The 21222-nt window shown below is 53.9% G+C and overlaps 1 protein-coding gene across 4 annotated transcripts in view; it reads left to right on the forward strand.

The window, feature by feature from the left end:
• The window catches only part of Prkcd (protein kinase C delta), a 27014-nt gene extending 6273 nt beyond the window's left edge, over nucleotides 1-20741 (forward strand). For 3 of the 4 annotated variants that reach the window (XM_063257255.1, XM_063257256.1, XM_063257257.1), the window contains exons 2-18: nucleotides 8102-8235; nucleotides 9289-9488; nucleotides 10572-10632; nucleotides 10785-10947; nucleotides 11042-11073; nucleotides 12263-12348; nucleotides 12575-12704; nucleotides 13152-13252; nucleotides 13983-14163; nucleotides 14330-14430; nucleotides 14587-14760; nucleotides 14977-15068; nucleotides 15626-15688; nucleotides 16552-16690; nucleotides 16804-16992; nucleotides 17561-17689; nucleotides 20082-20741. In XM_063257255.1, coding sequence (XP_063113325.1) covers nucleotides 8121-8235; nucleotides 9289-9488; nucleotides 10572-10632; nucleotides 10785-10947; nucleotides 11042-11073; nucleotides 12263-12348; nucleotides 12575-12704; nucleotides 13152-13252; nucleotides 13983-14163; nucleotides 14330-14430; nucleotides 14587-14760; nucleotides 14977-15068; nucleotides 15626-15688; nucleotides 16552-16690; nucleotides 16804-16992; nucleotides 17561-17689; nucleotides 20082-20240 — 2115 coding nt within the window. In that variant the 5' untranslated portion in view covers nucleotides 8102-8120 and the 3' untranslated portion in view covers nucleotides 20241-20741. The remainder of the gene's footprint in view (nucleotides 1-8101; nucleotides 8236-9288; nucleotides 9489-10571; nucleotides 10633-10784; nucleotides 10948-11041; nucleotides 11074-12262; nucleotides 12349-12574; nucleotides 12705-13151; nucleotides 13253-13982; nucleotides 14164-14329; nucleotides 14431-14586; nucleotides 14761-14976; nucleotides 15069-15625; nucleotides 15689-16551; nucleotides 16691-16803; nucleotides 16993-17560; nucleotides 17690-20081) is intronic. The other variant, XM_003479970.5, reaches the window with a different exon arrangement.
• The last annotated feature ends 481 nt before the right edge of the window (nucleotides 20742-21222 follow it).

Here is a 21222-nt window from a genome sequence, read left to right on the forward strand (position 1 = left end):
GGCTGGGAATGAGGGGTAGGCGGTGAGCCCTCTTGTCAACCTTCGTACCCTATGGACCTCTGGGGTTAGCTTAGGGACTGGAGAAGGAACAGACATCTGGGACTGTTGTGGACTGGAAGAGTGGGCAAGCTAGAAATCCCTCTGCAAGTACATGCATGCCTGTATCCATGTCACATGGCAGCTGGTGGCAGGGGCCTGCCTATCCCAGGAACATAAGGTAGCAGTGAAGATTGGGCTGAGCTTTGGTCTTCCCCGTTTGGAATCAAGAGCTGGGCATGTGGTGTAGAAGAGTGGTAACAATGGGGGTATATCATGCTCACCTCAGGAGACTGGAGGGCTGGAGACTAGCAGGGGCTGGGGCCTGGGCTATGAGTGTACATGAAGACATCATAAAGGCTTGGGAGTAGACAGGGACCTCTGCAGGCATCAGACAGACCCTGGTTTGATATTTACTGGCCATGTACCTTTGAGCGAGGGGTGGATGACTCTGAGCCTCCATTGCTTCATTTGTATAATGGGTTGATTCAGGTCCATGTCGTACCTGAACGTGGGAAGGAGCCACTGCGGGGGGCGGGGTGGTTGGAGAGGGACAGGAAGACAGAACAGAAAGCACAGAGGGTCCTCAGTGGGAGAGGCTTGGCTGTTTAGGGAAATGAAAGAAGTCATTGTGACTGTGGCATCAGAGTGGGGGAGGGCAGCTACCTAAGAGGTCAGGGAGGTAAGGGTGGTAGGCTAGGTGGAACAGGCAGGTGGAAGAGTCTGGGCTGCAACAGAAAAGATGGGGGCTTAGGCAGGGGTGAGAGATCTTCTCTTAAAAGCTCCATCTGGAGGGTTTATGGAGTAGGGTTATGGGGGCCAGAAGAGAGAAGCGAGAGTCGTGGGCAGGCACGTGCCAAGCCTGGGGCAGTGGTAGCTTGAATGGGCCAGGAGATGGGAGGAAGTGAGGTCTTGAGGATGGCTGCAGAGGCAGACATGGTAGTGGGTCATGTGGGGAGGAGGAGAACTGACCCAGGTGTGTGGCCTGACAATGGTGTGAGCGTGGGCACTCCTAGCAGATGAAGAGTACTTGGAGGGGAGCAGCAGCTGTGGGCAGATCTGAGCACTTCTGGATTCTCTCACATGGCGAGGCTGAGGAGACAGGTGGGGCCTCGTGGCAGGAGTGCCACAGCATCTGGCTCAAAGTGGGTTGGGGAGGGCAGTCTCTGACCTCAGTGGGGATGGCAAAGGAGCCCTAGATAGAGGCTAGGGTGACTATCCCTCGAAGGTCCCTTCCTGCCCAGGCCCAGGAGGCAGGCTTGTGGTGGCTGAGCTGCTGTTTTTACAGCAGACAGGAAGCTTTGGATCATATCTATGGCTGTGTTGGGTAAACAGGTGCAGTAGAGCAGCCGTTCGCCTGGCCCAAGGTCGGATCCGGTGTCTGTGTGGTGTGGGCTGTGGGGCCTAGGTCAGGGAAGTGGGGGAGGCACTGTCTTGGAGTCCTCCGGTATCTGACCTGAAGAAAATTTAGGAACCTCCATTATCAAATGAGAGCAGCTGAGGCCCTGAGAGGGGCTGCTGCTGATCTTGGCTCTGATGGTGGAGTCAGGCTGCCGGGGCCAGGTCTATCTGCTTTCCAGTGCAGCAGGCTAGACCAGGACACCCTGTGGCTGAGCAGCCTGAAGGGTAGTTCCAGGGTGGAAACCAGAAGCTTTCCATCCCCACCCCACCTTGGGTCTGCCCCTTTTGCTTTGTGGCTTTGGTTAAATTGCTCAACCTCCCTTTTCTGCCCAGTGAGCCTGCAGCCTGTGCTTGTCATGCGTTGGCTGCCCCCAGAAGCAGAAAAGTGAGCCCTCCCTCCTTCCAGGCCTCAGGCCTGTGACTGTCACTTGTGATGCCAACCTCAGCCCCCTGAGGGCCCTGTAGGAAAGTGGGCACCCAGTGAGGTACCTGTTCAGCTCACCCCGTTCCTGACCACTTTGAATTTGCCCTGGCCCTTCGGTGGGGAGGCCTATCTTGGCCTGCCCTTCCCGTCCTCTACTTTTCTCATTAGCCATTGTGCCCCAAAGGAACTGCCAGATCCTACTGAGGCATCGAAGGCCCTTCCAGGCACATGTCTTGGTCTCCGTGTCTGCCTGGAGCATGCCTGTGCCTTGTATGTTACAGCTTATGGCATCCCACGTGCATGCAGATACAGCATGGCTGTGTGTGGTCTGTGTGCTGCACACAAGAGCTGGTAAATGGGGGGCATTTCTCTCTGTGTGCCCTCGAGTATCATTTGCTCACATATGTGCCTATGGCTTCAAATATATGTGTGGATGTCCAACTGCAAGGGAAGCCCCCTGTGTGTACCTATGTGTTTGATTCGGTGGCTGTGGCCAAGTATGCACATGTGTGGTTATTCTTGGAAAGCCCTAGGTATACATTCTCCAGCTTCCCCAGCCACTTGGCTTCTCACAGAGGACCCCTTGTCCTTGGAGGGGCTGCCTTTCTGGGTCTTACGATGAAGGGGCCTTAGTTCACCTCTCAGGGTTACTCAGAGTCCTCCCTCTGGCTGATCCCAGGGAGGGACAGTTAGGTAGCCCCAGGCCTGTGCCTGCTGTGGGCTGTGCCCTAAGTGAGATCCTATCCCCACGTAAGGTCCCTAGTCCTGCCATTCTGAGCCTTCCAGACCTCTGGCAGGGTGGGCTGTGATACTCAGATTGAAGGCCTCCCTACCACGCAGCCAACAGGCCCTATCACCCCCCATTCTACCCCAGCCCTGTCACTCTCTGCTGTCACTGTTTGATGAAGACATGGTCTTATCCTGCTCTGTGGTCTCAGCGTATTTATGTGACCGTCCCCCACCATGCTGTGAGCTTCATCAGCCCGGTGTGTTTTGTCATTATGGGACCCACTAGCTGAGCCAGAGGAAGGCTGGAGGTGATCTGGAACTTCTGGCTGCCCCTTCTGCCCCCTTCCCACTTGTATGCAGAATCCAGTCAACACATGATTGTTTTCCTTGGGAAGAAGACCCCTGGCTTTCATTGCATTTTTAGGGTAGTACAACCTCCTTTGTGATCCCAGAAGGTACGCTCATACTGTCTGCGCCCCATCTCTGATTCCCATTGCATTCCAGGGGGCTGGGTGGGGCCTGGCAGTAGGAGTTTTGAAATGTTCCTGGAGAGTCAACTGTGTAGCCAGGGCTGAGCAGATTGAGCTAGAGGCAGAGATGCCTCTAGACAGCAAGCCCTGCTCTTCAGATACAAATGACTCCAGATACCAACAAGGAGGCAGCTGACTTCCTGGGGAAGGGGGAAAGATCACCAGGGTTGGCCTTTCAAACTGCTTGGAAAGATATGAGAACTTAGGAGAGGCTAACGAGTCAGCATATGTGGGTGTGAGGGAGCATTAGAGTTAGTTACGGAGTGGCCAGAGGAGGATTTGAGCTGGAAAGCAGGCCAGGTCAGGGTGTAGGTTTCCTTGAGGGCCAGGCTGAGGTCTGCGCTTTGTCTCAGGCCAGTGACAATCCAGGAGATCCCTCCTGTGGGAAGACTGGCTGGGGAGTAAGAACCCAGGAAGGAAAGGGGTGAGGAACAGCAGAGCTCTCGGGAGCCTGAGGAGGAGAGGCCTTGGTGGTGGTTGGTCCACATTAGGTCAGGGAGGAGTGGAGGAGCCGCCCTGGTTGGGGATGAGTGCCGGTCCTGGGTAGGAGCTGTGTGGGTAGTCCCCTGCTCTGGGACTTGGCTGTGACCTGAAACTGTACCTCCAGCCCTTGGCTCAGGATAGGGCTAGGCACATGAGTTGAGGGCATGAGCCCTGGCGGAAGGGTTTTGGATAGACTTGCTAGCCCTTCCTTCCCCCACCTCCAGCTCCTGCGGAGCCCAGTCCCTGGGTTGTGAAACCCCTGTGGTCTCCTTGACCTAGTTCTGTCTGAGGAGGCCGTCTGGGAGCTCACCCTTGCTGCAAAGTTACCCTGCCTGCCTCCCCAGACTGGCTATTCTGTTGGGCTGGCCCTCTAGCCCTTTTCCAGCTGTCAGGCCAGCCTTGTGTTCATTTGTTGATCACACTCAAACTCTGTCCTGCCCCTACCAGACCCAAGTCAGCTCTTAGCCTTTCCTCAGGCTAGGGCTACATCCCTAGGAGAGGCCACTTTGCTGCCAGCTACCATCCAGTTTTGTTTGGCAGCAGGGGACCTTCCTTGGGCAAGGGGTGGGGGGTCAGTCCAAGGTTGGTCAAGTGTGGTTGGGAGAGGGCTGCATGCAAGGTACATGGTGGAGGGCTTCCCTGCTTCCCAGGTGTCTGTCCTCTAGGGCTACAGCTGCTGTCTCCTTGAGCCTGCTCACACGGTCCCTTGACAGCCTAGCTGTCTCCAGCCCCATGTACGTCTCTATCTATGGGCATCACCCTGGGCTGTACAGCAGAACTGAATAGGAGAGGGACAGGATAGAGGGAACCTAGAACCCGCTGCTCTAGACATCAGCCTCATTTACCCTCTCTGAACAGTGAGGTGGTGGGCAGGCCAGTCTCTGAAAGCCTATATCTTGGAGACCTTTGAGCTTGGTGGGTTTTGCTTTTTACCTCAGACAAAACTGTTTCAAGCAAATTACTTATGTTCTAGAAATATTAGAAAATGTATTTCACCTCTTGCTGATATCCCAGCCTCCTTTGCCGGCACTCACTTGTGGATATGTAGCTACACACTTGTCCAGTTGGAGGCCACCCAGCTGGAGCTCCAACAGTGCAGCCACTCTGGTCACCTTGAGGCTGGCTTCGCCCACTTCCCTGGGCTGGCTGGGAGCAGGTTTCTATTTGCCCTGAGGAGGTGACTTGCCTGTTCTGGTCTAGCCTGACCGCTGCCTCTCTTTACCTCCAGGCTGCTGGTCTAGGGCAGGGTAGGGAGCTGAGCCAGTTCCCCAGGTTTTGGCAACTGGAGGTTAGTCTAGGTGGTCAGTTCAGAAAAGAAGATAGCAGTTCAGGGGGTTGGGAGTCCTTAAAGGTAAGCCTAGGACGCAGCCTGAATATAGGAGTTGGACTGAGTAGATAGACTAATCAAGTGTAGGGTTCTTTTACCCTTACTGCAGTGTTCTCTGGCTTTGGGGGTTGTTCGTATCTGCTGTTCTTGGCATATTTGTCTCCATTTCTACCCTTTCACTCCCTTCATCTTTTCTTCCCAACATGGCATTAGTAGAAAGAACATGAACCACAACATCAGGCCTGCCTGAATTCAAGCGGAGTAGCTGCATGACCTTGGCAAGTTGCTTAACTTCTCTCAGCCTTGAGTTCTTCATCCATAAACTATTTACCCCCTGGGGAGTAGGTAGGGATAGAGTGAGCTGAGGCAGTTACAAGACTAATGTGGTATATTGTCAACTTCAAAAAAGGACAGTCCCTAAAAATGGAGGAGCTAAGATTCACACCTCAACCCCTGGACTCTGAATCCAGTGCTCTCTGCTTCAAAGGCCTGCATCTGCTGTGGGCTGAAACAGCAAGAGCAGAGAGTCTAGGAGCCCACAGACGGTGGGGAAGGCCTGGCTGGACCCCATGGAGTGCTGTGTGGGGTCCAGCCCTTGCTCCGCTCTTACCCTGCAAAAATTGTAAAGAGTCTGGGGCTGGGCCAGTGCCTTCCTTTGGGGGTTGTGGGTACATCTATTTGCATGACTGCTATAAATAGTAGGCACACCTTGCTTTTGTGCAGCTGCCTCACCCCTCGCCTTTCCACTACTGCTCAGGCACTGTCAGGTAGGTAGGTGGGTTCTGACTGCACTGCACAGAGAGTGCACACTCATAGCCCAGAGAGGGTGGCACAGTGGTAACAGCAGATGAAAGCTTACAGGATCAATCTCCTTCTTGGGGTCTTTGTAGTCCAGTTGAGGGCCGAGGGATGGAAGCATCAGATTAAACCCTTTGCCCTAGTTTTAGTCATAGGAAGCTGGAGCTAAGTGATCTGGTTCTAGGGTTACTGCTGGTAGACCCATGGTGCCCCACGAAGACCACGGATCCCTTGTGCTCATGCTACTGTGGCCTGGCTGTGCAGGTTTAGGGCTAGGGCTACGCCTGCTGTGGTTGTGGTTTTCCTTCCAGTGGCTTCTGTGAACAGCAGCTGCTGAGAGTGAGCCCAAGGGCAGGCCTGGGAGCCTGATCATAGGCCTTGCCTCATTCTCCAAGGTTTCTCTCTCCCGTGTCTTCCATGCAGCCATGGGTCCCCATGAGTAGCTCCCGCTGGGCAAGCTGGGGGCAGAGTAAGCCACTGCTCAGCCCCATGGTGCAATGGCAGGGAGGAGAAGCTGGCTAGCAAGCATACAGAGTGCTGGATCCCTGTGTTCTTTCAGATTTGATTTTCCTGAGAAATGGGTTCAATAACCAGTACTGTCTCCCCAGACTAGTGGACAGATGGACGAGATGCCAAATGCACATTGAGGACTGTAAGAGAGGTACACAGGTGAGGGGCAAGGTATCCTTTCTGCTCGGGGGTGTAGGATTCCTACTTGGACTCCTACACACACTCAAGGCTGGGCCCATTCCTCCATCAGCTGAGCTTCTGCCATGTGCCACCACCTGCTCCCGTGACCTCACAGAGACACACATTTCTGTGGGCGCATAAGTCACACTCACAGAGACCCATGTACACCTTCACGCATGCTGCAGCTCAGAAGAACCCATGATGGCCCACCGCTGGCTTGCCCTCTTTGTTCACCAACAGAATGTAGGTGGCTTGCCTGGTATTTGGTACCTTCTGGGGCTCAGGCCAGAGGCTTTGGGGCTGGGCGGAGGAATGAGCTTGCACACTTACTGTCAGCCCCCCTGTGTAGAAACTAGGTCCTGGCAAGGGGACAGGGTAGGGTCTGCCCTCTCTGGTTCCTTCTCTTTGTTCGGTTGCTGGCCTCAGAGGACTGGCTTTGCCACAGGGCTGAGCTGCAGGCTGAGGTCAGTGTTTCCTGTGAGCTCATCTGGGCTGGGAGCTTCCATCAGACCTGGCCACTTTTCTGGCTGCCTCACACAGAAGTGGAGGGAGCTCTTCCAGCAGCTGGGCAGCTGTGGTGTATGCACGAGTATGCGTGTGTGGGTGGGTGAGGGTGTGTGCCATATGTTCCAGGTTGAGTGTGTGCATGTGTGTATGCAGGAACACAAAGGAGTATTCATTCGACCATGGTTATGGATGATCCTTGTGTGGCTTGGATCTGGAGCTCATTTATACAGGAGTGTGAGTGTGTGCATGTGGTTTGCACACAGGTGTCCTCTACAAATAGCAACTGTAGAAGACTCTTGGGGTCACCTCCTGTAGTGACTCTTGGGGAACAGCAAAGCAGGGTCAGCATGGAAGGTGACCTCTGTGCATGTGCAAAGTGCATTCAGTGTTATGTTCAACATTGAAGCACAGTTTTACATTCGGGCAGAAAATCAGCTGGAAAGTACAGGCAGCCCTCCAGGTAGCAGAAGGCACACACTACCCCGGGGCTGGACCTCAGGAGGGTCAGGAGCGTGGCTGTGGGCAGAGCTTCTGCAGCCCCTGTTCCTGAACAGAGCAGGTACTAAGTTAGTGGACTCTCGGCTTTTGGTTATGGTGCAGCCTTCATTTCAGTTTCTCCTTCTAAAGAGGGTGGTGCTTATCTAGGCCCGGCTTGTCTCCCTGCAGAGTTAGGAGCAAACAGAACTAAAAGAGCTGTGTGGGGCAGGGCAGGAAGAAGTGAGGGGAACTGTCCTGCCCCTCTTGTTGGGTGGCTGCTAGCATGGAGGCATGAAAACCCAGCACATCCTGACCCCCTGGCACCTGGGGTAAGTGCCCAGCAACTGGCTGCTGAGGGAACCCCTGGGTAATTCCCAGGGGCCCCATTTTAGAGAAAGGCCCATTTTAGAGAAGAGTGACGACATGCCCTGGCCTGGGATAGATTGACAAAGAAGCAGCCATCCCAGTGTCTGTTGTCCAGTGGGTTCCCGTGTCGCATCTTCTTATTTTACCAGGGGTGCCAAAGGCCAGACTTAAAATCAAATCTCCCACTTTGTAACATTAGCCACTAGGACTAGTGTACTTTATGGACCACATTGGCCAGAGTGAGTGGCCTATGGCACTGAGGAACATGCATGCTTGCCTGGCCACCCTTCTGTGCTCTCCTGCACTTCGGCTTCACCCTCTCTCTGTTTATAGCCCTGCTCTAGGCTCCACCATGGCACCATTCCTGCGCATCGCCTTCAACTCCTACGAGCTGGGCTCCCTGCAGGCTGAGGATGAGGCCAGCCAGCCCTTCTGCGCTGTGAAGATGAAGGAGGCACTCAGCACAGGTAGGGTGGGGCAGTATCCCAAGAGGGAGTAGGCTCAGCAGGCAGGGCTGGGGGGACCTGTCTTGTTCTAGATACCCTGTAAGGTCCTTGTCACCCTGTCTTCCCTGCCCTATACAAGCGTGGACTCAGGAAAGGAGAGCCCAGTGAGTCTCTGTAAGGTCTCAGATTGAGCCCCTCAGGGCTCAATTGTTTGGCCCAGCATTTTCTACATGTCCATCTGGACCTGCCTCTGTGCTAGGTGCGAGGGATATGGTCATGCTCTGGGCCAACCTGGCCCTGCCCTCCTGAGGCTCATACTCAGACAAGGGAACTGAAGCTGTCATCAGGCAGCGAGTCCTGTAGTGAGGGAGCCTGGAGAGAGCACTGTGCCAGCTGATGGCTGGAAGAGGCGTGCCTCCCATTGCTCCCTCGTGCTTCTGCCCTGCCTGCCATCCTTTGCTCACACCCTGGGCCCAGCCACACAGAGCCTTAAGCTGGGCCAGGCACTGGCTTTGACTCTGCTTCAGTCTCATCACAGCTGTGACTTGGTGGTTACTGAGGGAGACCTTGGTTTGTGCCTCTGACTGGAACGTGGGCTGAGAAGGACAGGCACATGTGTGACTTTTATCTGTGCCATGTTCGTTTCCTCCAACTGTGGCTGGCATTTGGCAACTCTCAGCATGTGTTCACTGAGTGAATGCCTAGGGAAGGGGAGATGTAAGTGGCACTAGAACAGTGGTGGAGAGCCTATGTCATGCATGGTATTTTTCTTTTAAGACAAAAGATGTTGATGTATGAGTTGTTTTTTCTAAATTCAAACCTTAGTATTCAGATATAATTGCAGTAAATAAATGGGTTTTGGGTTGTAGTTTGAACACTCATCTCTAAGAGGTTTGCCCTCACTGAGCTAGAAGAACAAAAAGGTCGTGAGAGAGAGAAAAACAAGAGTAGAGACCTTGGGGTGGGACCCATAGAAGACCCTGGGAGTAGGAGAGGCAGGCAGATTGTGTTAGGCTAACGGCTGGGAGGGACAGAGGGCCCTAGGCTGACCTTGCCTGCCTGGCCCTGTTGCAGAGCGAGGGAAGACATTGGTGCAGAAGAAGCCAACCATGTACCCTGAGTGGAAGTCAACGTTTGACGCCCACATCTATGAGGGCCGTGTCATCCAGATTGTGCTGATGCGGGCAGCCGAGGACCCAGTGTCTGAGGTGACCGTGGGTGTGTCGGTGCTGGCCGAGCGCTGCAAGAAGAACAACGGCAAGGCTGAGTTCTGGGTGAGGGGCACAGTGGGCAGGGGTTCGGGGAGAGCGCCAGCCTGGGCTCAAATCCTGGCTCTGGGATCTTCTAGGACCCCAGCATCTTTGAACCTCTTTCCCAAGCCCTACCTTGGGGTCTGTTGTTAGAGGAAACAAGCCCCTATATGTCTCAGAACCTGACAGAGTTGGTGCTAAAGGAAACCATCTTCATGGTTGCAGCTACTTTTTGTCCCTTTAATTTTGAAAAGGCAGGATATCACATAATAAAATATTTAAAACTAGATGAAAGGCTGCCCCATACCAGGCCCTCTTCTCAGAGGTACCAGTTGTTCTGCTTCTTTGTGGAATCCTGCCCAGAGTTCCAGGCCTAGGCAGGTATGTGAAACATCACGATCTTTAGCAGTGAAGAGGTGGAGAAGGGGAAGGTTGGCCAGTCCGCCCACTCACCTTCTCAGACTGGAACACTGCACACCACTGTGGCCTGTGGCCGCCTGTCCACGTGCATCTGAGGTAGAGTCCTAGGGAGCCATAGGACACCAGCGCTGACAGACTCTCCGGGTTACCTGTAGGCTCGTTGCGGCCATCAGAGGCTCTGGTCAGCCTTCAGCGAGCCAGCAGCTTTAGAGAGAGCTTGACACAGGGCTACCCTGACCCTGCAGTCATGCAGGGATGGAGGAGTTCCTGGCTGTGCTGTTTCCACTCCCCCAGGAAGGAGGTCCCTCACAAGTCTGAGTCCTGGGGGCACAGGGGGTGGGTGTGGGGACTTTCCCTTCCAGTTCTGTTCCTAGGCTGAGTGACCTAGCTGGATGTGGGCTGGACCCTTTCACTTCCCCAAATGTAATAATACCCCTAGGTGCAGGGTGGGGGCGGGGCCTGGGCGGGGCCCTGAGTGCAGGGTGGGGGCGGGGGTTGGGGCTGGGTGGGCCCCTGGCCCCTACCCCCCCCCCCCCCGTCCCCCTGCCCATAGTGGGCAGATAGGTTCCTGTCCAGGCTGTAGGGGCTTCCTTGGCCTTGGGGGACAACCATGGGGGCGGGCTCTGTGTCTGATCAGGCCCAGGCCCGCCCTCACTGACCTTGTTGTTCCCCCTCCTACCCTCACAGCTGGACCTGCAGCCTGAGGCCAAGGTGTTGATGTCTGTACAGTACTTCCTGGAGGACGGGGGTAAGTCTCCACAGGGCTCAGGGAGGACGGGGTAGATCTCCTGGGCTGAGGGAGACAACCCCCAGCCATCCATGCGGGCCACCCTGGAAGGGCCTGTAGGGTGCTGCCCCTCCCAGACACCGGGCTGACTGTATTTCTCCAACCTTCCTCAGACTGCAAACAATCCATGCGTAGCGAGGAGGACGCCAAGTTCCCAACAATGAACCGCCGCGGAGCCATCAAACAGGCAAAGATCCACTACATCAAGAACCACGAGTTTATCGCCACCTTCTTTGGGCAGCCCACCTTCTGCTCCGTGTGCAAAGACTTTGTCTGGTGAGAGCTGATGGTGGCCGCTTTGGGTGATTCGGGGTGAGAGGCCCAGTCCTGGAGCTCTCCTCGCTCACCCCACCTGATGCTTTCCTTCTAGGGGCCTCAACAAGCAAGGCTACAAATGCAGGCGTAAGTACTTCCGTGGCCCGGTGCATGCCAAGGGTGCCAGTGTGTGTTCTGGATTGGTGTGATGTGCCTGGGTGAGGGTTCTGTGTGTGAATGTGTGCACGTGAGCGCCTCCCCTCAGAGAGGGTTTGAGGGGATAGTCGCTGTGTTAGTGAGTGCAGACCACCTCGCAGCAGCTCACCACGGCCAGTCCCAGGCATCCCTCTTCAGCCCTGTGCACAGGCGCAGGCACAGGCACGTCAGGTTAGTAGCCCACAGCAGGCCATGGACACTAGAGTGTCCATAGAAACCAGCAAGGCCAGGACCGGGGCTCTTTCCCCAAGAGGTGACTCCAAGACCTTACCTGCCGCTGCCCGAGCGTCACATGCCTGAGCATGAGTGTGTGGTCTCTGGCACGCAGGTTGGCCACCCCTTCCTCGTGGTGGTGTGTGTAACACCCGCCATGGGCTGGTGTTTCGAGCGTACAGTGCTCTACCTCATCCTAGCCACAGGGCCTTTGGCAAGCTGTTTTAGCCCTCTCTGCCTCAGTTTCTCTGTCCATAAGCTAGGGCTCATAGAGTCAGTATGAAGATACAGCAGGAACATAACCCTGTATTTTAAGTGCTTAAGAGTTAAAGCATTTAACAGTGTAAGAGTTCAATATAAGAAGTTTCTCATCATGATCTCGCCTGATGTGCATGTGTGGTGTCTTTGTGTTGGGGTGTGTTGGTGTGCATGTGTGGCTGGGGTGCAGCTCAGTGCGGAGAGCCTTGTCAGTCCTCCGTACTATAGAAGAAGAGAGGGGGCTGGGGATTTAGCTCAGCGGCATAAGCGCCTGCCTTGCAAGCAGGCAGTCGTGAGTTCGATCCCCAGTACCGATAAAAAGGAAAAAGACAAAAAAGAAGAGAGACAGGCTCTCTTGCCCATCTGCATGCCTCACTTATCCTGGCCGCCGCCCTTCACTCATGGACCTTCCCTCGTTTCTGAGACTGCCTACTACCATCTCCTTTGCTCCATCTTCTGCTTGGCTCCTCCTGGAAGGCTGGTGGGAGGAGGGAAGAATTAAGGCTTGGCCCTGGGCCAAGGCCCCTGTGGGTGAGGGTGTGGGTGGTCAAGGAGAAGGCTGGCTTTGTATAGAGGGCTGGATGGGCCCCGCGGTGCCCGTTCATAGACTGCCCTTCCCCGCGCCCCTCACCCTCTGTTCTTGGTCAAGAATGCAATGCCGCCATCCACAAGAAATGCATCGACAAGATCATCGGCCGGTGCACTGGCACTGCCACTAACAGCAGAGACACCATAGTGAGTGCGCCTGGGGCAGGGTCTTGGGGAACCTCGGGGCTCTGCCAGGTGGGAGGCCTGGGCTCTCCCCGCCCCTTCCCTATGGGCTCACCCTCTGTCCCCAACCTTCTTGGGCTTTTCTGGCTCCTGCCTGGCTCCTTGGCCTCTTAGTGCATGGGGTTTGGGAAAGTAGAGATTGAGGAGGGGCTGGAGCTGGCACATGACACCGCGGTGCTCTCCCCTCCAGTTCCAAAAAGAGCGCTTCAACATCGACATGCCACACCGGTTCAAGGTTTACAACTACATGAGCCCCACCTTCTGCGACCACTGCGGCAGCATGCTGTGGGGGCTGGTGAAGCAGGGCTTGAAGTGTGAAGGTGGGTGCCGCCCGCTGCACTGCCCCAGCCAGCCCATCTCAGCCCTCACCCTGAGGTTTCACAGGGCGCTTTGCCTGTTGCGTGGCCACCACACAGGTGGCTCTGTTTAAAATTGGGAAAGTAGGACGCAGGATCACTGAGAGGGACAAGTGGGCAGAGGTACTTGGCAGAGGCCTGGTGGCCAGCTGTGCAGCCCCAGACCTCCCTTGCCCTCTGCCTCCCTCACAAGGAGAAGCCAGAGACCCTGAGGAGAGGCAGCTGGCCTCGTTGTCCCAGCAGTCTTTAGGGGGTTTAGAGATAGGTTCTGTATCTAATTTTTTTTCTGTTTTTAAAATCACAAAATATTTGAAGTAGTCATGGTGGCTTTAGATATTTTTTTCTCCTGCCCCTTCCCTACCCTTGTCCTTGGTGGAGGCCCCAGGCTGACCCTTCTTCTCCCTCACGCAGACTGCGGCATGAACGTGCACCACAAGTGCCGGGAGAAGGTGGCCAACCTCTGTGGCATCAACCAGAAGCTCTTGGCCGAGGCTTTGAACCAAGTTGCCCAGGTGGGCAGACGCTGCGGGACATGGGACATGGGGCAGTAAGGTCAGGTTGGGCAGGGCTCCTGGCACTCTTGGGGACCTTCAGTGTTGGGGTTTATATGCAGACCTCACTTTTGGAAAAGCTGATGAGAAAATTTAGGGAGCAGACGGAGGTAGGCTTGTTCTTGTGAGAAATTTGTTATGTAAGCCATGCTTTACCTGGTTGTGAGCCTGAAGGATGACAGGGCTGGCTGTTGGAAAACTCTGAACTAACACTGTGTGTGTGTGTGTGTGTGTGTGTGTGTGTGTGTGTGTGTGTGTGTGGTTTGAAAGATGCATAAAACTTTAGGGTCAGGGCTGGGGATTTAGCTCAGCGGCATCAGCGCAGGCAGTTGTGAGTTCGATCCCTGGTACCGATAAAAAGGAAAAGGACAAAACAAAACAAAAACTTTAGGGTCAAATTTTAGAAATTTGTTAATATTAGTTACAAATAAATTTGTACATAAAGTTAATGTAAAACCTTATTAAGTGGTTAAGAAGACAGAATTCAATTTATAGAATTTCTGTGTATAGTTGGTCCCAGACCATCAAGACCGCCCTGTGCTTTGCTGTGGGGTACATGCACACCCCACACAAGGTTCAGGTCCTGAGCTCTGCCCATGCTGTCCCCTGTTGGTGTTACAGGGGGAGTTGGACTCCTCTTCCTGGGCTTGGAAGTCTCACCTTGGCTCCTGTGCCTCCGTTGCCTTTCTAGAGACCTCCTCGGAAGCAGGACGCGGGGCCCTCGGAGCCTGTTGGGATATACCAGGGTTTTGAGAAGAAGCCTGGAGTCTTAGAGGATGCCCCAGGTGAAGCTGAGTCCAAATCCCCCACTAAAGCTACTAAAGCTCCTAAAGCTCCTATTTCTCATCAGAAAATGGACAAGGGCCTGTTGAGTGAGTGCTGGGAAGAGGTCCCCGAGGAGGACCAGGCCCTGTCCCTTCCCAGGGCTCCTCCCCACAACAACCTCCTATCCCCACCCCACCTCCACTGGCCCCTTGGCTCTGGGGAAAGGAATCATGGTCGTTAAGACCATAGTCAGAGACACCTTCTCTTGAGCAGACAACACCGGGACCTACGGCAAGATCTGGGAGGGCAGCACCAAGTGCAGGATCGAGAACTTCACTTTCCACAAGGTCCTGGGCAAAGGCAGCTTTGGGAAGGTGAGGGATTGTGAGGCTCTGGGATACTGGGGGCCCAGGGCACCTGCTTCCCACTGCACCCTGGGCACTTCCTGGTTGAGTGGCATGGGTGAGCATCTGGGGGCAGGCCATGGCCTTTGTCCTGGCCTGTCTGCTCAGCATCCCACCTACTGGCAGGTGCTGCTTGCAGAGCTCAAGGGCAAAGGACAGTTCTTCGCTGTTAAGGCCCTCAAGAAGGACGTGGTACTGATGGATGACGACGTGGAGTGCACTATGGTGGAGAAGCGGGTGCTGGCACTCGCCTGGGAGAATCCCTTTCTCACCCACCTCTTCTGCACCTTTCAGACCAAGGTGTCTGGCCCCTTCGTGTCGTGGCCCGTGTGCCCTGGTTCCCCTCTGAATCCCCAAGGCAGGACCATGTCTGCCTCCCTCAGACATCCCAGGGCAGAGCTGTCCCCCTAAGCTGAGGGCCTGTCCGCTGTTTTCTGTTGGGGCTCTGCCCATGGTCTCAGCAGGGGAGTCTCCTCCTGACCCTCAGCCTCTGCTCACTGCCCTTTCCCACCCCAGGAGCACCTGTTCTTCGTGATGGAGTTCCTCAATGGTGGGGACCTGATGTACCACATCCAGGACAAAGGCCGCTTTGAACTCTACCGTGCCACGTACTCATGGGCCTGTGCAGGAGAGGGAGGGATGCCGGGGCCTTCTTACCTTCCTGGGGAAGCCATCCAGGCTAGGGCTGGAACTGAGGAGACTGGGGCTGCCCTGGGTCTCTGCACCATGCAGGAAGTCCCTGTGCTGAGTGGGCACTGACTGAGGGAACAGAGCAGGCATGCTGCGTCCTGTGGCGCCTTGGGCCTCAGCCAGAGCAGTCTGTGGAGAGTGGTCCTGTATAACAATAGATCTCATGTGAGGCCACAGGCTGGCGTGGTGACACTTCTCCCCATTGTGGGCCCCATGCTGACTGTGTGGGTACAGTGTCTGTATACATCACGTACTCATGACAGAGAATTGGCTTATTTGGAGCTTTCCCTTCAAAATGGCCTGCCTGGGCCACCAGCCCCTACTTGCCTGATACAAGGTGTGGTTGATCAGGCCCAGGTGATTCACAGCATTTCCTGCCCTGGGGGTGGGGTAGGGAGAAAGCCCATAAAGAACCAGCCACTAATGGGCAGAAGTTCTGGAACTCTCTCTCTTTCTCTGTCTGTCTGTGTCTCAGGTTTTACGCCGCTGAGATCATCTGTGGATTGCAGTTTTTACACAGCAAAGGAATCATTTACAGGTACAGGTGCAGGGGCCATGGAGCTTTTGGGAGGGATCGAATCAACCTTCACATATATTCTGACCTGCTTTGAAGAGTTCTGGCCCATCCAGGGCTCCATCACTTCTTGAACTAAGAGGTGTTTCCCTGAAACCCCCCCCTCTAATGCAGTGAAGGCTGGCATAGCTCAGGATCCATGAACCCTCACCCATATTCAGTGCCATTTGTAGGAAGGACTGCACTGATAGCCACAGTGTCTCCATACCTTGGGTCTGTCAGTCTCATTCTGAAGCCCCATCTGAGCAATCGGATTTTCATCTAATAATTGACCGTCTTGCTCTGTGGTAGACTCCTATATACCCCAAAAAGTCTGAGACCACACTGTGTATTGCTGCTAATAATACTGTCAAGTAGAAAATCAATCAATGGGATAGTGAATAGCAAATATTAGCACTCAGGTTTTAAAAGGTGGGTGAGATGCACAGTGTGGTTTTCCATGCTTGGGATCAGTCTGTGGAATGCTTAGTGGTTCACTTTAACATAAGACCCACTTTGCATTTTCCTCATTTCTAATAATTGCTCCCATGTGCATACATAATGGCAAAAATCAACGTGATCCCTGCCGTGTGGAATCAGACAGTTTAAGCCCTGGGCATCTGCTGCTGACTAGTGAGGTGACCCAGGGGATGTGACATTACCTCTTCTGGGCTTTCTTTTGGCTTCAGGGAGTAGGGCATACGTCCAGCACACAGTAGGCAGCGTGGGAAAAGCACTGGTGTTGGCACCTCCTTCCTCTCCTGCTTCCCTCTTGCTCATTCCCTCATGGGAACAGGGCTGGGAGGAGAGGCACTGCCTCTCATGACTGGCGTGTCCCCTGTCCCCAGGGACCTCAAGCTGGATAATGTCATGCTGGACCGGGAGGGCCACATCAAGATAGCTGACTTTGGCATGTGCAAGGAGAACATATTCGGGGAAAACCGAGCCAGCACCTTCTGTGGGACCCCTGACTACATCGCCCCCGAGGTAAATGGATGCCCACTTGGTCCTGTTGGCCACATGGTCCCCTATCCCTGTCCCTCCCCATTTCTCCCCCAATTGGTACTGGTGCCCTGCCTCTGACTGCTGTTGCCCTCTAGATCCTGCAGGGCCTGAAGTACACCTTCTCCGTGGACTGGTGGTCCTTCGGGGTCCTCCTCTATGAGATGCTCATTGGTCAGTCTCCCTTCCACGGTGATGATGAGGACGAGCTCTTTGAGTCCATCCGTGTGGACACGCCACATTATCCCCGCTGGATCACCAAGGAGTCCAAGGACATCCTGGAGAAGGTGGGAGCCCTGGGCTGGGCAGGGCCGGGCCCAGTACACGCCGGTCTACAAGATTGGAGCAGCTGTTTGTCCCTGGCGCATTGAGGGAATTACTCGCGCACCAGGTTCCCGGGGCCCCAGGCTGAGTCCCATGGGTGGAATCAGCCTGGCATGTGACTAAGAGCTCTGGGTCAGGAAACAGATCTGTGACTCTGCCTGTGACTAGCTGATGATCTTGAGCAGATAGTTCACACTCTTTCCCTAATCCTGTCTCCTTATCTGCAGAACACAGTTAAGAAAACCTGCCTCACAGAGTTGCTGGGAAGTAAATGTAAACCTGTGATGCTCAGTTCTGTGGCAGGCGGATGTGACTCTTAACAAGGGGTACTGCTTTCACCAGGCCCCACCAGTCAGGGCCTGTGATCTCTGGGGCACCTGGAAGCACAGCAGGCTGAATTGTCCCCCTGGAGTTCCCTGGGCTGTGTGCTAGGCCGGGCCTGCCTTGGTACCCCAAGGTCCAGGGCAGTTGGGTGATGCTCTAGTTTCTTGTGGTCCTTGTGTGCTGACCAGTGCCTCTGCTGGGTTGCAGCTCTTTGAAAGGGACCCAGCCAAGAGGCTGGGAATGACAGGAAACATCAGAATGCACCCCTTCTTCAAGACCATCAACTGGTCTCTGCTGGAGAAGCGGAAAGTGGAGCCGCCCTTCAAGCCTAAAGTGGTATGTGATTCCAGCCCTGCGTGGCCTTTGGTGTGGGGTCCTCCTGCTTTGCCCAGATTGTCCCCTGCACCATTCACATGACTGCTGCGTCCCTCTCAGCAGACTTCATCCCTGATCCCCCAGCATGCTCAGTCACAGTCTCCACCCTTGTGTTTTCATCCTCTCTCCTCCCTCATTCGAGAGACCCTGGGAACTAAGGACCTGGCCCCCATTGTCTTGGGTTTTGTTTTGTTTTGTTTTTGTTTAAGAGATGGGGTCTTACTCTGTTGCCCAGGCTGGTCTTGAACTCCTGGGCTCAAGTGATCCCCCCACCTCAGCCTCCCAAATGCTGGCATTACAGGTGCATGTCATCACACCTAGCTAGCATGCACCTGTTCACCAAACTTCTCTGGCACACACTGCATAGGGAACAATGCTTGGGCATCTGAGTTAAAGCCTCATTCCCTCTCTCCTCACCCCCATCCAGTCCATTGTCCAGTGCATGTTGGAAATGTGATCTCTGGGGGTGTTGTGCCTGGTGTGTTGGGAAACAGTCCCAGAGCTGGGGAGCCCAAATAGGAAACTTGCACACTGGGGATTAGCTGGGATGCAAGACAGCAGTGTGAGGTGTCTCAGGCTGCATAAAATCATTTGCCATTGAGAGGGTTTGTCAGTCGAGCCCAGGGTGCAGGGAACGCAGTGGTATGAGAGGCTCCTTTGGGAGCCAGATGGACCAGATGATGCCAGCGGAAGGCGGCTGGGGGCAAACCACTAAAGCCTAGAATCTAGAGGCCACTAGGGACAAGTGTTTGAGGGGGCAGGTTGGAGCCACTAAGAAGCTGAGACACAGGCCCTCTGCAAGCATGGTTCCTCCTCCCACTCCCTTTCTCTCTCCTGCCTTCCCTCATCTACTAGGACACACTGTTCCCTTCTGGAAGCCTCTGTAATGTGCCCTACATTTGTGCTTTGAGGCCACAGAGCGCTTCCCCTACTGGGCCTCCTGAGCTGGGCAAAGCATTAACAGGCAGCCCAGCTGCAGAAAAGCACCAGGCATTCAGGCTCTTGCTGCTCATAGATTGCTTTCTTCCTCTGAACTGTGAAACCTAAGCATGTATGATGGTGAGCAGCCCCTGCCAGTGGATAGAGGGACCTATGGTGAGTGGCCCCAGGGATGAAGTGTGGCTCAGTCACACAGTGCTCCCCTAGCATGCAGAAGGCCTGGGCTTGATGCCTAACAATGCAATATAACAAATAAAAGTAAAAGTAAAGAGTTGGTTCCAGATGAGGGTGGTGGTGGTGCACATCTGTAATCCCAGCACTCTGAGAAGCTGAGGTAGGAGGATAGCAAAATTAAGCCCAGCCTGGGCAATTTAGCGACTTAATGAGGCATTGTCTAGAAATAAAACAAACAAAAGGGCTAGAGGTCAAAGCTCAGCACAAAGGCCTTGGATTCCATCTTCAATACCAAAACAAAACAAAACAAGACCTGATTGCCTCCTTGTCCCACTGCTCTGGCCACACGCCAAGCCTCTGTTCCTCATCTCCAGGTAGGATAGTAGCACCTACTACTCAGGACCGTGGTGCAGATTAATAAGGCGATAGAAGGAAGTGGGCCCAAGGCTACTTGAATCTGCTGGTTTTCAAGGGAAAGCCAAAAATCTGGATTTTTATGTCGAATTGCCAAATTGAAAATATTCCCTCATATCCCATCAAAATGTGCAAGGTGCTGGGGTGTAGCTCAGTAGTAGCACACTTGTCTGGCATGTGCAAGGGCCTGGGTTCCATCTCAAGCGCCACTAAAAACAAAACTTCCCCCAAATGCAGGACTAGCCTATATGATTGTACCTGCTAGTTCAGTTGGCCCGAGGGCCACCACCTCAAGATCTCTGTTATCATCTGTTACATGCTCAGGAGCAGGGAATCTGCTGACTTGCTGTAAACAACCTGACAGCAAATACTTAGGCTTTGCAGACATTAAAGCAGCCGTAGACAAAATGTTAATAAGTGGACGCGGTTGTGAACTCATTTAAGGACACTGAGATTTGAACTTCTTTTCATATGTTGTGAAATATTGTTCTTTTGACTTTTTTGCTCTAACCATTTAAATGTGTAAAAGCCATTTTTAGCATGTGGGCACCACATACAGTAGGCAGGTGAGATTTGGCCCATAGGCCCCTGCTCAGGAGCAAGCCCATCTGTCCTTAACCAGCCCAAAGTACCCTGTCCCCTTTCCCCATCCACCCACAGTGGCGCTGCTCTTGGGCTGCCAGAAGAGCCTACCTTCCTTTTGGCCTGGCCTTGCAGGGGCCGCAGGTCTGGATGCCCACTAAGGCCTTGGGAGCATGGTCCTGGGAAATTTGGGAACCCTCAAAGGGCCAGACTGCAGCTCCCACTCATTCCCCTCTGCTTGCAGAAGTCCCCCGGAGACTATAACAACTTCGACCAGGAGTTCCTGAATGAGAAGCCACGCCTCTCTCACAGCGATAAGAACCTCATCGACTCCATGGACCAGACAGCATTCGCAGGCTTCTCCTTCCTGAACTCCAAATTTGAGCGCCTCCTGGAAGGCTGAAGCCTGCAGGCATGTCCTCCAAACTCCGGCAGAGCAGGCCAACTGCCCCTTGTCCACGCCTGCCGCTGCCCACCGAGCAGAGTGTAACTGTTGTGACTGCTGCTGCTGCCACCCCCCTGTCCCCAGAGGGGCCCAGCTCTGCTGACTGGGCTCTTATGGTACTTCCTCTGTGAACTCTGTGAATTTGCTTTCCTCTGCCCCAGAGGGAAACTGTAAATCCTGTGTTTCATTACTTGAATGTAGTTATCTATTGAAAATATATATTATATATATACATACATATATATAATAGGCTGTATATATTGCTCAGTAGAGAGAAAGCATGTGGGGCACTAGTAATACATTGACTGTAAAAAAAAAAAATATATATATATATACACACACACACACAGACACACATACACCCCTATATATACCCAAAAGGGGTAAAAAGGATCATAACCTGTTTGAACCACCAGGTTCTTTTATTTGTGTGTCTAAATAAATACTGAGTGGTACCAACCTGTCTGTGGGGACATTTGTCCCAGGAAGCTAGTGGCAGCTGCTCCCAATTCTGGCAGCTTTGATGTACAGAAACCCCTGAGCTGTTGCAGACTCAGACTCCTGGGCTTTCATGCACATGTGTTTGTAATTATGCATTTCCTTTGGCCCTAGGGCCTCAGGCTTAAAGTGGAAGCTTTTCTGGGGCAGGTCCTAATGTCCCTGTATGGTGATGGGAGGGGATGGGACCAGCTGCTGTCTCTGGAAACTGAGGGCCAGTCTGGAAATGCACAGAGTGGAAGGCCTGACCTGAAGTGGTGAGCAGAGGGTTAGGACCAAGTGCAATGCGTTTGCTTAACATGCACAATGCTCTGGGTTTGGTCCCCAGCAGGACATGCACACGCACACACACATGCACGCATGCACACACAATAAGGCTGGCCCCAAACTAGGCAGGAGGACTAGGAAAAGGAACCAAATCAAATTCAGCATTTAGATGCAA

This window comes from Cavia porcellus, unplaced genomic scaffold (genome assembly GCF_034190915.1).
Source record: "Cavia porcellus strain 051 isolate PalLab524CR breed Dunkin Hartley unplaced genomic scaffold, mCavPor4.1 scaffold_10, whole genome shotgun sequence".
NCBI classification, from domain to species: Eukaryota; Metazoa; Chordata; class Mammalia; order Rodentia; family Caviidae; genus Cavia; species Cavia porcellus.